General features: G+C 36.8%; 1 protein-coding gene across 1 annotated transcript in view; it reads right to left on the bottom strand.

Annotated features, from left to right (window-relative positions):
• Positions 1 to 15757, bottom strand: part of LOC150102308 (maleylacetoacetate isomerase-like) — a 103446-nt gene that overhangs the window by 18893 nt on the left and 68796 nt on the right. Inside the window, exon 6 of the mRNA XM_090399622.1 lies at positions 12978 to 13104. Within this exon, the coding sequence (XP_090255748.1) occupies positions 12978 to 13104 (127 nt within the window). The remainder of the gene's footprint in view (positions 1 to 12977; positions 13105 to 15757) is intronic.

Consider the following 15757-nt stretch of genomic DNA (forward strand, 5'->3'; position numbering starts at 1 on the left):
CTGTCATAGGGCTTAGCAAGGTCCAGTAGGATCACTGTAAACCTATTACCCTTATCCAGTTCAGCCGTCACTGTGTTATAAGACGTGAGCAAATTACTGAGGCATTATCTAGCCTTCACAAAACCATGCTGTCCCCCATACGGTATCCCATTTTCATCTATCCATTACTGTATTCTCCTCTAGACAATTTTCTCCAAGACCCTTGACAACGATTTCTGATATGCTGATTGGTCGGTAATTTAAAACAACAGTCTTAGAACATCCTTCATGCAGTGGAACTATTTTCCCCTCTTTCCACCACCTCGGGACTAACCCAGACCCAAGACTCAAATTAAACAAAATGGTCAAGGACACTGACAATTCTTTAGCCGCTTCACGTACGACACGAGCTTGTATACCATCCAATCCCACAGATGTATTGACATTGAGGTTTTGTAATAGACTATTCACCTCCACTTTATTCACCACCATTCCCATATAAACTGTTGGTTCCTTCATTCCTGCAATGTCACCACCTGGATGATATATTCTTGCAAAGTGCTCGCTCAGTAATTCCACTATATCAACTGATTCGGTTACCTCCCCACCATCGGCATTCTTTAAAATCATTCTGCCATATACATTTTTTCTTTTACTTGCAACATATCGAAAAAACTGTTTGGGATTCTCTTTAGCCTGAATGGCTAATTTTCTTTCATAATCTGCTTTTGCTTTTCTTACCACATTTGTTACCCTTCTGGCCTGCGATTTATACTGTTCGCATGGCTGCAGATCACCTTTCTCCTTAAATTCTCTTCACAGTTGTTTCTTTTTTTGCAGCTCAAGCTTAATGGTGTTATTCATTCATTTAACCCCTACTTGATTTATTATTCAGACTTTAGGTATACAGTCAACCATTGCCTCCTGAAACACTCCTTAACCACCTCCCATGCACTATCATCATCATCCAGCCCTTGCAGTTTTACATGCCATGATGGCACTGAACCAAGCAAACTCCTAAGCTTGTCATACTTACCATCCCAGTAATTCCACATGTGCCTTGGCTTAATTGAAAATTCCACTCATTTAGCCACCTCCCAAGTCAAGACCCTATGATCACTCTCACCAATTGGTGGCAACGTGGTCATATTTTTACAGCCAAATTCTCAGATGCAATTACTAGGTCAAGCACTCTCTGACCCCTAGTATTTTTCCTTACATGCTGTCACAGATAGTTATCCCTTAATAACTGCATAAAATCCAATTCCTTCCTCCCATGGGTCCTCTCCTCCTTCCAATCAATGTTACCATAGTTGAAATCCCCCTAATAATTACCCTTCTTCCACTCATTGCTTCTATTTGCTTATGCATACTATCTCCACCATCTATTTCATCACCTGGTCTATAGCAGCACCCAATTGTATATTTTGTTCTGCTAGCCTCGATCTCACACCAAATAGCTTCAAATGTGCTCTTTTCTCTATCCTGCAGTTCAACTTTTATTCTCCTTGGCTGAAGTTCATCAGCTATCATCAATAGTCCTAATACTCCTTTCCCCATTTTATTCTCTCTGTCCCTCCTGAACACACTATACCCTTCACATTCAATCCCACTAGCTATATCATCTTCTGTCAGCCATGTTTCACTAATGCCAATAACCTGTGGCCTGGAAGAGCCAACCAAGGCGAAAAATTCTTCCTTCTTGTTCCTAATACTCCTGGCATTAGTATACATGAAATGCAGAAGCCTTAGTCCCACCCCTATTTTGATGCCTTATACTAACTATCCCATTCTGATTTGTTGTCCTTCGTACTTGCTCGGGCATATTATGCACATTCATACACTCAACTGCCTCCCTAAAGTCTGTATACCTACCCCCTCCTTAATAACTCTAGTTTCCCTGATTCTACACTTCCATTTCCACTTCATTCAACAACACTTTTTCAAGTCTCCACACACCAAATCCATTCAAATGCAAACCATCCATCTTATATAAATCCTTTTGCCCATCGAACTTACTCCACAGCACTACTTGTGCATAACCTGCATGTAGATTCATTTGCAATTATGGCCCTCCTCATCTCTTCTCTGTCATACCGTGGTAACAGACTCACTATCCTAACTCTCACACTCTTTTCTTTTGCTACCTCTAGTGATTCCTTCAAGTCCTCTCTTATAGCTATTTTATCTCCGTTTAAGTCATTTGTTCCCGCCACTACTATCATTTCTTTCACCTTCTGCTTTTGCGCTCTGATAGACTCACTTACATCCTTAATTTTTGGCACCCGGTAAGTATGATTTTAACACACTCTCATCTATTACACCTCTTACTAAAGAATCTCCGTACAACACTCGCTCCTTCATTTTTTTATAATCATGATCATACTCTTATTTTTCTTATCATACTTTTGCCTTTTATTGGCTGATGTGCTTGGTAAACAATTTTGCAAATGCTCCACCTGCCGCTTTGCCCTGTGTATCATTCTGTGAAACCGTGCGATCTCATTCATTGCAACTAACTCATCATTTTTATTATCCGTTAAACCATTCACTCGTTCTGTATTTTCACCTTCATTCTCACTTTCAATGCCACTCTCAAAGCTATCTGGTACCCCACCACAAATTCCTATCATATCACTATTTTTTACATTCTGACTTTCAACAATGATATCACTCTCACAACCTGAAACACACTTTAAATCCTCACATTCCTTACACTTTCTGCACACATTCACTCCACTATCATTATCTAACCAAACTCCAACCGCTCTGCGCAAAGCATACATCTCGCAGACGTTACACTGAATAAACTCCCTTATGTTAAAATTTTTGAACAAAGATGGCGATTTGGATGCCATTGTTTTCCTTCTTATCGATGCCATGTGCACGCTCTCTATCGTATCTTATCAAAACAATAATTGAAAATAATGCCAAAAATCGATATATAAGGATTTTTATACAAACATACCTTATATACTGATTTTACTGGAAAACGAAATTATATTCAATATACTTGTGATTAATCAGCAAAATTTGTAATGTTTAGTAATATAGAAATAAATGTTTGTGAATTGTTAAATAGTGTAACTGCCAAAATTTAGAAAAAGAACAAAGAAAGTTAAATGTGAAATTTGTGTCAAAAGAAAGTTCCAGACAAAGATATTTCCAGATGGATTATCTTATTTACTTATAACCTAGGGCAATTACCACAAAGGTCAAGCATGTACGGGGGTTTCCCGCCTTAATGCAACAACAGAAAAAGGTGGCAGGTGCAGACCCACAAAATACACAAAGGATTAAAACGTAGCAGAACCCAAGGTCAAGTGAGCCAGATAAAAGCAGGTTTCTGCGACGACACAGAGTGACGGGAACACGACGATACTGGAGATGTCGACGCAGGGCATGAGATGGTTACAGTGAGGCAGGTTACGGAGTTGCGATGTAAGTTACGAGGGTTACGGCAACAGAGGTCAGAGGTTACGGAGTCGCAACGGAGTTTTACTAATCGTCTTCAGGCAGAAGGAGAGGTAAATTTGATGTGTGTGGCAGAATAAGTTCGTCTTCGTTCTGTTTTGGATCCAAGTTCAGAAAAGCTGCCCCGATTCAAGGTTGGAGTCCTGCGTTCCAGCCAATAGATGCCAGAAGTGCGAGACAACTAATTTGAGTTGTGTTTGAAGAAAGTCTTTACCGGATTTTCATGCCACCAAGTTCCTGAAGTTCGCAAATTAAGAAGTGATCTCACAAATCCCAGAAAGGGTACCTGTGTGCACAGCCAAGATCGGAAAGTATCAGAGGAAGGAGAATTCAAGAATCTATCAGAGTGAACTAGACTACTATTTCCAAGTAAGGTTATTTATGTTGTTTTCACTAGAGACAGAATTGTGTCTGTGATTTGTCTGAAGTTTTCTTTGTATTAATAATTGAGGACTATAGGCATTAAGCTAATCTTTGAATTATCTTGTTCAGTTGTATGAGAGAAACCTTAACATAATTTAAGGTGAAATATTATGTGCTTAATGTTGTTGGTATTAGCTAAGCCTGCTTTTGTTTAGAATGGAAGAATTGCTTTGTGTGTGATTAAGTGTTAACTAAAAAAAAAATCATATTGTCTTACAAGGATTGTTTACCTAAGAGGTTTAATTGTATTTGTATTCATGAGTTGCTATTGAAGTATAGAGCCGGAGAATTAATTTGTAATTTTAGTATTAACCATTTTGTACTTTCTTTGATTATGAATAAATCGTTTTCTTGTTTAGATAATTTGCTGATTCTTGCATACCAATATACTGCTCATAAAATTCGAATCTGTGTGTCCTAGAGTTGCATAGCCCACGACTGTAGTATAGAAGTTTTACATTACTAAGTAAGAGAGAAAGGTTCCATGTTTTACTGAGTGTTTTTCTTTGGAAGGGTATTCATCTCCTATCCATGAATTTTGGTGGCAGAGCTAGAAATCAAATAAATTTCCAAAATTCAATTTAGAAAAACGCCAGTTGTTCAGACAAAGAGATTGGCTCCAGCCAGAGGCAATTTCTTAGATATGAAGGTTTTGCATACATGAACAATAATATTTGCGGCATTAAGACAAAAGAGAAAAAGAGAATTGAAATATAAGAGATTAAATCAAGCAATGGATTTATGTACTCAGAAATACGACTGTTAAGATTAAAGATAATAATATAAAGTTAAAATTAAGACTGAGTAAAAGTAAAGATAAGATTAAAGTATAAGATAAAAAAAGTAAAATATTGAGAATAAGTTTTGAATTAGAATAATATAATATCGTAGTTTTTACAAAGGTGCAGACGACAAGATTTAATAAGATTTAATTAAATAACAATAAATTTAACACTGGTAGACAGAAGAATGAGGAGTGATATGATAGAGGTCTATAAACTTTTGAGAGGATGTTAGAAAAATTTTATCAGCTGATACAGCTGATAAAATTTTTCATTATATGGAAGTTGGGAGATGAAAGGGGGGCATCTGTGGAAGTTAAGCTTGTGTACTGTTAAGAAAGAGGTAGCTAGATTTTTCTGCCATGAGTGAAACATTTGCCTATTGATGTAGTGAGTACATCTAGTGTGAATGAGTTTAAGAAAAGGCATTACAGCTAGTGTGGGTTGATGTATGGCCTCCCTTGATGAGCCCTTGACTCCCTGGGGATCATAATAATAATCAACTTTGTATGACTTTCAAACTGCACATCCAGCTAGCCACCTTCATAGGTTCTCCAAAGGATTAGCTCCATCCTATTGCACATCCTAGAGTGTATTAACATGTTCATGTCAGGGAGATTGAAACTCTCTCTCCAAACCCTAACCATCTAGCATGGAAAGAGAAAATACTGTGCCATGCAGCAATTTCATGCTTGCGTATAGGTGGATGTGCTGCATATCATGACAGTTCTTCAATTGTAACCAAATATGCATTGGGGGGGGGAACTAATGCATTTGTTTTAGGATATATTAGAAAACAGTAATCAAGGAGAATACTATATTTGGTTGGTATATTTGAATTATTAAAAGGTTATAAATTCTCAATAGACATTTTAAAATGGATTGAGTTTTTTATATAGGAAGTGGTATGACCAGTGGGTGGAACGGGAGGAGAAAGCTTGTTTATCGTTTTGTTAATTTATAGCATGGGAAATCTGTAGTCTGTAGCATCTACTATAGGTTTTAGGGGGGAGAGGAATTGAGTTTGTGTATTTTAGTTAATCCATACATCCAGGGGAAACAAGAACTTCAGGGTTTGAATTTTTCTGTGATTTCAGGAGGCCATGAAGAAACTTTTTTTCAGCAGACTTCAATTTTTTGATCTAAGATTTGGTGGGATAATAATCTAAAGGTCTACAAGCTAGAGTGGTCTCTGGGAATGATGTCCATTTTCTATTCTACTGTATTCACTGGTATTAAGAATAACAGTAGCACTTCCCTTATCAGCTCTGGTGATGACTATACCGCTATCTGTGCATAGTTTCTTGAGGGCATTGAGTTGTCAAGTTGACAGATTTCTTTTAGGAGGTAAAGATTGAGAAAGAATGCTGGCAATGTCAAGCTCTGAGTAATGTTGTTAGCTATTTCTGGAGCCAAATTACAGATACAGTCATACCCCGAAGTTACGCAGTAGGTGGGACCAACAAAAAGCGCGTAAGTCGAATTCGCGTAACTCGGGTATAATTTTGCATACAAACATATTTACTAATTAACTAATTAAAATATTAGTTAATTGGGACCAAAGGTTTACAAAAACACCTATATTTTTTAAGAAATATAATCATAATTATAGTTTTTCATACATAAAAAAAAAAGAAAGTTATTTCGATGTCAATGGTTTCATAAAATGTAATAGATTCGTCTGACGGCATAATGTCTTTTTCTTGTCATGCAAAATTTCTTCATAGCAAGCTAATGATTTTTTTATTCCTTACCTTGTGGCTACAATTCGTTTCTCATTAGAATCTATGTCCTCCAAAATCTGTAAACCTTTCTTTTATGATTGTTCTTACTGTGAATTCCTGTAGATCAAACTTCTTTGCTAGCTCACAAATTTTCATTCCACCTTCAAAATCCTTAATAATGTTGAGTTTTGTTTCCAAAGTCAATGTTTTTTCTTTTCTTGCTAGCTGTTGAAGAATTGGACTTGCTTCCTTTGGACGACATTATTATTTTTTATGTGATAAAATTTTTATCAAGAACATAACATTAAACAATCGCAAGGTTTGTAGACTATAAAATTCATGTATGAATGGAGACCGCGCGAAACACGTCAGTGCTTGTTCACAGCATGTGCGACACTGGCGAATGCGGCTGGCGCCGGAAAGATATGACTAGCAGTGAGGCGTGAAGCGGGACGGGAATACATACATCTATGAAACCGTGTAACTCTGGATTCGCGTAAGTCGGGATATGACTGTACTACATTCAATGTTGAACATTAGGTCTAGTGCTGATGCTTTGGAGCAATGGCAAAATAATAGCCGAGACTAAGGGCGCTGATGGCAGCACCACTAAGCCTTTTTGACAATATGTTAACTACAGTTTACATAATTCAAAAGTTAAAACAATTTTCTGAATTGAAGGTTTAGAATCCAGAAGATTGTTGTACTTTGATGTGCTTATTTCTTATTTTTAAAATTCTTTCTGAGCAGAGGCTTCTGAAATATCAAAGAGAATAGTTCAGTATTCAGAATAGCTGAGAGCTCTGACTGCAAAGCTGATGGCTGCATTTGTAATAGTAAGGACAGTACTCATAGCAGCAACCTGTTCCCGTAATACAGCAAAACTGGCATGCTTGGAGATACAGAGGGCCTTTTTAGATTTAAACTGACTTTAAATTACACGCTGTTTGGTAATGTTTCCATATCCTGACATCTTTTAAGAAAGGCCAGCCTGTTTAATTTTATAGATAAGCAAAGTTTCAACTTACCCTAATGTTTAGCCTTGCATGCTATATCGTCACCATGAATAATCATAATTTATATGTTAAGGCTAGGGATCCCAGATACATTGGAAAAAAATATGGGGCACTTATGACTGAGGGTGAAAGTTTAGTATGCTCATCCATCTTTCTTGGTAAAGAAATCACTGACTTTTGCACTTGTACTAGCTCAAGATGCAGATTTATGTCTTTTCGTAGCAATGTGCTGGGTAATGTTGGACTTTCCGCTATGCTTAACGCTAAACAAGCCACCACAAACTGTACACTCCACTTTATCTGTCTCATCCAATTTAGTAGATTTTTTTTAAAAATCGAAATTGAGTTTTTAAAGCGTCTGAATAATCACACTTCCTTTTCGGCATTTTCAACATTCAACAGGGCCACAGGAGAATTGAAAAACCATAGATTTTAACAGCAGCCATACAGTAATTAATACTCTGCAAGCATCAACCTGTTTCTCTCAGAGCAAGCTTCTAAAATGGAGTGGGCCAAGCAGACCATTCCGTGCTATTTAAAGCTGAGCCAATATCACAGCACATGCCAAAATGTCAATGCATATGTGCAATGTTCTAACGAATTTATCATTGTTGCATCACTCGCCTTGAGAAAATAACAATGTGTCTACAGTTCCCTGTAATGATGGAGAGTGATGTTTGTAATAGAATAGAAATTGTAACTCATCGATTTTGTTATTCAGTCTTGAACTCTAAAATACAGGACAAAAAGCTGTCCCGAAGAGTTTTCTCGGGACAACGGGACGGCATTAGCCAAAAACGGGATGATCCTGTATTTTACAGGACATCTGGAATCCCTAGTAAAGGCTTACGTGCTGGGAGAAACTCATGTTAGGCTTAATGGAGTAAAAAAAGTACTGAGACTTTGTGTGGGCCTAGGATGTAAACTGGGATCCAAAGTATTAGTATTTTTCATATTTTGGGAAGTTTAATGCAACCATACTTATTTAAATTTTTGGAATCTGCAGCTGCTCTCAGAAATCAGCCTAATTTAAATAAATATGATTGCATTAAATATCTCAAAATATGGGAACACTAATACTTTGAGATCCCAGTTTACATTCTAGGCCACTAATAAGTGCCCACAGAGGGTGCCCCACCTAGTTAAGACTAGTCTTTTGTTCAAGTGCTTCACTTAGTTTTGTGTTGCATTTGTGTGTGTGTGTGTGTGTGTGTGTGTGTGTGTGTGTGTGTGTGTGTGTGTGTGTGTGTGTGTGTGTGTGTGTGTGTGTGTGTGTGTCTTGCAAGTCATATATTGTACTTCCTGATAATGTCTCAGTGACTGAGATAAAATATTGGGAGAATTAAATAATATTATGAATCCTTTCTCAGTGTTGTTTCACTACATTAAGCCTCTAACATGGGATTCAAGTCATCCAATACTTCATAATGAAAAGCACTCCTCACACATGCAGACATTGCCTGGCGTGAACGTGTTGAGAATCCCTATGCCTACAACTTAGCCTGCTTTGGACAAACCAATAGACCTGTTAACATCAGCCTTGAAAAGCAAAGAAGAATATAAATACTACATTACAACTATTATTTTAATGGCTAATATAGCCTACTTTTGTTTAGGAGTGCCCCTTTTTTTTTACAATGTTATTGGCTCTTTACTTGAATCTTAGGGCATTACTGAGGTGTTATTAAACTAATATATGAAGAATAATACAGGAGGAAAAATCAGACATACCTTTTTTGGATGTTGTTTTCTGTCTCCTTATCCCGGTGATATGCATTCATCTGCTGTTAAAGGAAGGGGTGGGGGAAAGTAATGTGGGGGGAATTATTTGAAAGAAAACCAGGTTTTTTATATTATTATTATTATAAGGGTGGATAGAGAGCATTTTGGGAGGTGGGGTGTGAGAGAAGGATCTGAAGATAGCAATTATTTTTTTGGGGAAGAGGAGGGATTGATGGGAAAAAGCTCAGGGTGGAAGTTACGGGGTGTGAGCCGTTTCAACAGTGTGTCATCTTCGGAACTCGTGGGGGAAGAGGGTATATAGGCTATATTACCCATTAAAATAATAGTTTATTTTAGAGGAATAACATGGGAATTTTCCCCAGAAATATTACCTACATTACAACATTTGAATGGTCCATTTGCACTGCTAGACTATACAGTGGATACTTCTTCACATGAATTAAAGGGAAGAAAAACTGTGCTGCACAAGAGTCATTATAGGTCTGAAAGACTATTTTTAGAATCAGCATCAGCTATGAAACACTCCCCTAACCTTAACAAGTATAACTGCATTAATTTGCCTAAGATTTGGAACAGTCATTCTACCACATTTAGCTTAACTTCTCTGAATAAACTTTTTTTTTTTATCAGCATCAACCACTTTCTGCCTCAGCTTTCCAAAGGACACTTTGCATGATTCTATCCCACGAGAACAGAATCCATGCATCTGATATACCAAACAGGAAAATGGCAAATCTTGCATTCATTTGCCTTTTTCTACTGCATTTGAAATTTGATGATGACAAAACATGAACAAAAAAATGCTGGTAACAAACCAGAATGAGACAGTTAATATAAAGCATAAGGATTGAGGACCAAGGGGCTACTGCACTTTATGTACATCAATGCCAGATACAATCAGAACAAAGGGAGGAGTTTGGGCATTGATTAGTTTTTCTTGGCTAAAGGTTATTAGCATGAAGTTCGGGGTCATGTTGCATGAGTGACATAGTATATTACTGCTATTTTAAGGAGCATAATGACAAGTAGAGATAAGGAAGTGGCTGCACCACTGTACAAGCCTTGATCAGACTACTCAATTATGCATAGAGTAGTATCAGGTCAACATAATTGGCATTACCAAAATGAATGAAAAAACATGTAAGATTCTTCTGAATAACAAACATAAGATGGCATATGTGGGCAATAATGATCAGAGAAAGGAAGGAGTAGCTAGAGTATTCAATACTAAACATGAGGATAATCTTGAATGACAGGCAATATCAAGTAGTGTAATGTGAGTAAAGGACAAAATGGAGAATCAGAAAATGATACTTATTTGTTCCTAGGGTCCCACAGAAGGCTCTACTAAGGAAGAAGTGCAGGAATTTTTTGATTCATTAGAGATGGAAGCTACACAAAGAAAAAAGAACACTTGAAATCTAAACAGCAGAATAGGAAATAATCATTTAACACATAGAATAGAAATGTTTTGGGAAAATCCGGAGAAAAGAGCAAACCTAATAATAGTAATAAGTACTTGCTGGATTTCTGTTTCAGGATATGGACTAGTTACTAATACCATATTCCAATATAAAGACAGATGTGCACAAATTCACATAGAGAGAAGAGAGAAGAAATAAGGAAAGTCTCACTGACTACATTATTGTAGACAGCAATATTTTCACATGTTCAGGACATGAGAATATACAGAAATTTGAAATAAGAAATGAGTGCAATTTAGTTTTCAGCAAGATAAAACTGAATGTTATATCGAAAAGAAAAGTGTATAGAAAGTTTTAAAAAGAATCAGTCAAGTGGCTTTCAGAGGTAAATTGAAGACTTAAATATAGAAATATTATTCTAGAAAAAATGAAGGAGTTTGAAGACAAGAACCAAATCTCGGAGACTAAGTGGCAAACTCTGAAGCCAGGAAAGCATGGTGAAGTTATCTGAAAGGATATAATCAGAACTTCATAGCAGACCCAGGAAGTTAAAGTGGCAGTCAGGAAAAGAAAAAAGCATATCAAAAGTTCCTAGGAAGTTAATCAGAATGTGCTCTGAGAGAGTACAGAAAAAATATAACAAAGAAAGTAATGTATAAAAGTAGCTAAACAAAAGTCATGGGAATACTTTTGTAAGAATATAGGAGGTGGTAAAATATTCTGGAGATTGAAAAAATCTTAGAAATGGCAAAAGAGTATCCTGAAAGGAATCAGATATACTCAAGGTGACATGAAAACTGAAGATTTCTAGTTATCTGAAGTAATTAATTTGAAAGATTGCTAAATGAAACAAGAAGTGATAAAACAGAGGTAGAAGCCATTCAAGAGGAATGACATTGGGACTGTCTGTCCATACTAAAAGTATAAAAAGCCACTAAAAACTTGTGATATGGGAAGGCAGCTGGAATAGATAATGTTTGACCAGAAATGCTCAAATATGGAGGTATAAAAGTTTATAGTGGCTGAACTTCATAATCCAGAAATCATGGTCAAATGGTGAATTGCAGATGACTAGAATCAAGTTCTCATAGCACTCATCTCTAAAGAAGGAAATTAAACAGTGTGAGAATTATAGAAAAAATTTCTGACTGAGTGTTCCAGGTAAGATTTTTGCAAACATACTTGAGAAGAGGCTAAGAAAAATTGTGTTAGGAAATTTGGAGAAGATCAAGCTGGATTCTGGTCAAAATAGAGGTTGTCAGGATCAGATTTTCACTTCAGACAAATAGTTGAGAAATCATGGAAATATAACAGGGATTTAAGTTTTATGGAAGGAAGATGCATATGAGGGGATGCCAAGAGAAAATCTTTATATGGTGAAAAAGTTTTTTTTTTTTTTAAAGCAAATAGGTAACATTTTTATTATTATTATTATTATTATTTCGGGCGACTCCAGGGAGTCCTTAGACTCATTGAGGGAGGCCCTAAACATCATGTCTACACAACTATATGACATTCTCACAGTATCTATCATACCTTGCCTTGAACTCGCTCACCGTCATAGCACCCACAACAGACTCTGGCAGCTTATTTCACTCATTTACCACTCTAAGAGTAAAGAACCCAGCTCTAACACCCCTGCTAACCACACTCTTGCCCAGCTTCCATAGGTGTCCCCTAGTTCTCCCACCACCAGTCCTGATCTCAAAAATATCCTCTGAATTAATCCTATAGAATCCCTTTAGCAATTCGAATTTCTCAATCATATCTCCCCTTTTCCACCTATCAACTAGTTTCCGTAACCCACAAATCTTCAACCTGTTCTCATATGGTTCGTTCCATAGACCTGCTATCATCTTAGTCACTTGCCTCTGGATCCTCTCCACCTCCTCCCCATCAAGAAGGAACCGAGGTGACCAAATCTGGGCACAGTAGTCGAGATGAGGTCTTATCAAGGCTCGGTACAGAGGTACAATAACTTGCTTGTCTCTGCTTGTCAAGGTATTTTTCAACAACCAAGTGAGTTGATGAGCTGATTTAGCTACTTTTGCAATGTGCCCCCTAAACGTCATCTCCCTATCCACCAACAAATAATATTATTATTATTTCGGGGGACTCCAGGGAGTCCTGGAGTCACCCGAAATTTAATCTGTCAAATTTTTTTTGTTAACTAAAAAGTACTAAGAAGAAATTTTAAGAGACATATTACAAGTGAAGCAATGATAGAAAGAATGGTACTGTTGAAATCATCTTTAAGCTCAAATCAAATTAAGTAGCTTTCAATGATTTTTAATGAAAAATTACTGACAAAAAGCTTCCACGATAGTTGAGTGATTAATACATGATCCATCACTTGCAATCAAAACATAAGAACCCTTAAAGTGTTAGACTTTTAGAAATGGAGTTGCTTACCTTGGAAACCAGTAACAATCCAGTGATGACCCCATTCTAGTTTTCTCTCATTACCTACTTTCTGCAATACTCTTACATTTTGAATTGGTTGAATATCAGAGGCGATACACTCACAAATTGCACGAATCTAAAATGCAATAAAAATGCTTAATCAAAGATATTTCATCTGATGTGGATGAAAGTAATAACCTAGAATGGAAAGATTTATCATTTAAAGAAATTGTAAAAATTTAATTCAGATTAAATCTGCTTTATGATATACACTTCTTTCTGATTATGCATTTCATAGAAATTTTTATTTTTTGTATTCAATCTTTATATATACCAACTAGTTTTAGTAACTGTTAATTACTAAATTTAATTTATCAGCATTTCACCTCTAGCAGTGACGTATCTTCATGATACATATCACTGTGTTCACTTTCAAAAAGAAAGCTGTGAATAAGTGTATGAAATTACAGTTTTATTTTGTCTAATTTTCATCCTCCATGAGTGGTGAAGGATGGCTGCATAAGTTGCATTTTCTGCCAAAGGAGGATAGTTTTCTTAATCTTTGGGTATATTTTTATTTAACTTGGCTTGGAATGTTTTGCACAGTATGCAGGCAAATTCCCAACATGGTTTTCTTTAAATTGACAAGGAATTATATTCTTGTTTTAATTATTTATCCAAATGTAAACGAGAATTAAAACAAGAATATAATTTCTGTCTATTATAATTTATTATTATTACATGAGACCTCCAAGGAGTCCAAGGACTCATCAAGGGAGGGCACCTACTCTACAACTCTCCATCTCCACCAATCCACCACTACAGAAATCAGGTGCAAATTTTTTCCCTCATATTATGACTGATGATGAAACATGATTTCATCACTATGACCCAGAGACCAAACAACAGTCAATGAAGTGGAAACACAAAAGTTCTTCACAGCCAAAGAAGTTCCGAACCCAAAAGTCAGCAGTGAAGGTTCTTGCCATTGTCTTTTGGAATATGGATGACGTAATCCTTACCAAGTAGCCCCCCCCCCCCCAACAAAAAGAAACTGTTAAGCAGCAGTTTATTCAACAGCTTTGAAGGGGGTACTGAAGGAAAACTGCTGCAGGAAACTGAGCAGAGCATGTTGCTTTTGTAGGACGATGCACCTGCTCACTCTGCTCATGAACCCCCAACAGACGATACACAACTTGGACTTTCAATATCTTCACCCACTGTAATCGTCAGACCTGGCTCAATTTGACTATTTCCTATTCCCAAATTTAAAGAAACACTTGAAAGGAACAAAATTTACCACAGATGATGAAGTCATATCTGCAGTTGAGAACTGATCTGTGCAACAAGGGGAAAGACTTTTTTCTCAGAGAACTGGAAATGATGCAGAAGCATTGTAACAAGTGTATAGCACTTCGTGGGGAACATGTAGAATCATGTGTAAATTACATGGTTCTATCTCAATTCCTTCATGATGAATAGGAATACGCGTTATATCTTCTGTATTTGAAGAGGAAGATATATCAAAACTACTCAACGCTCTTTTGATGAAGGAATTCTTATATCCATTAGATAAAAAAGAAGAAATAATATATTGCAATTCTTTCTGTAATAGTTCATCTGAAGAAGAAAAGGAGTGGGCCCGATGAACCAGTGTTTTAATAGTTCCCGCCTTTTGACTGGGATGTAATGAGATTCAGCATGGATATAATGGCCTGTATGAGTCTTCTTCCTATGACTGAGAAATGTAGGTTACCATCTGGTTGGCGAAGAATTAAAAGATCTAAAAAGGATAACTGCTTATTTACTTCTACTTCTAGGGTGAACTGGATCCTTGGATGAAGTGTATTTAATTTGGAGAGAAAATGTTGTAATTCATCAGAGGAGCCATTCCAAATAGCAAAAATGTCATCTACATATCTGAACCAATGAGGTCTAGGAGAAATGTTGTCGAAATTTTAATTGTATATTTATATATATAATTTATTTATTTATTATTTTTAATTCGTGTGTAGAGGCTTAAGTGCTGTGAGGACATCATGTTGGAGGCTTAATGGATTTTTTACAACACTCAAAAAGGATTAAAATGAAATTTAATACTTCCTATATTTCGTCCTAGTCACTAGGACATCTACGGGGATTACAAAAACAACTAATGTAACATGAACACAAATATCATACAACTAAGCCCAACCACGTGGGTGACAGTAAAGTCCTATCTAAGTGGAGCACCCTCTAAGGGCAGTTGTAGGTGGCCTGGAATGTAAGGTGGGACCTCTGGTGTTGAGTGTTTCCCAAATCTTCGGAAGCTTAATGCAACCGTATTTATTAAGATTTGGTTGGTTTCTGAGAGCTGCTGCTGCTGATTCTAAGAATAGTCTCTCTTTCTTGAATTTGCTGTGGTGGAGCATGGTGGTTTTCTTCCATGATACCCTGTGGGTGGTGTCCAAAACATGGTCAGTCAAGCCTGAATGACCATAGTTGTGTTTTACAGGAACAGGGTACTTTGTAAACTCCAGGCAGAGAGAGAGGAGGGAGCTGATCTTTCGTAGAACAGATAAGGATAGCAAGTTTACAGTGGGGCTTATATGCTGTGTGTAGGTTGTACTTTTTTAGAATCTTGGCTATTTTTTCGAATGTGCCATGGATGTAGGGTATGGTGATGGCATTTTTAAAATCTTGTTGACGAGAAGGATGGGGAATGGGGGAGGAACTGATTATTTTTTTGATACTGTGATCATTGTAGCCTTTGGAGAGGAAAGTGCTGTGTATGTGGTTAAGCTCAGTAG

This window comes from Typopeltis vanoorti, chromosome 10 (assembly GCF_054136105.1).
Source record: "Typopeltis vanoorti isolate ZY-2024b chromosome 10, IOZ_Tvanoo_1.0, whole genome shotgun sequence".
Taxonomy (NCBI): Eukaryota; Metazoa; Arthropoda; class Arachnida; order Uropygi; family Thelyphonidae; genus Typopeltis; species Typopeltis vanoorti.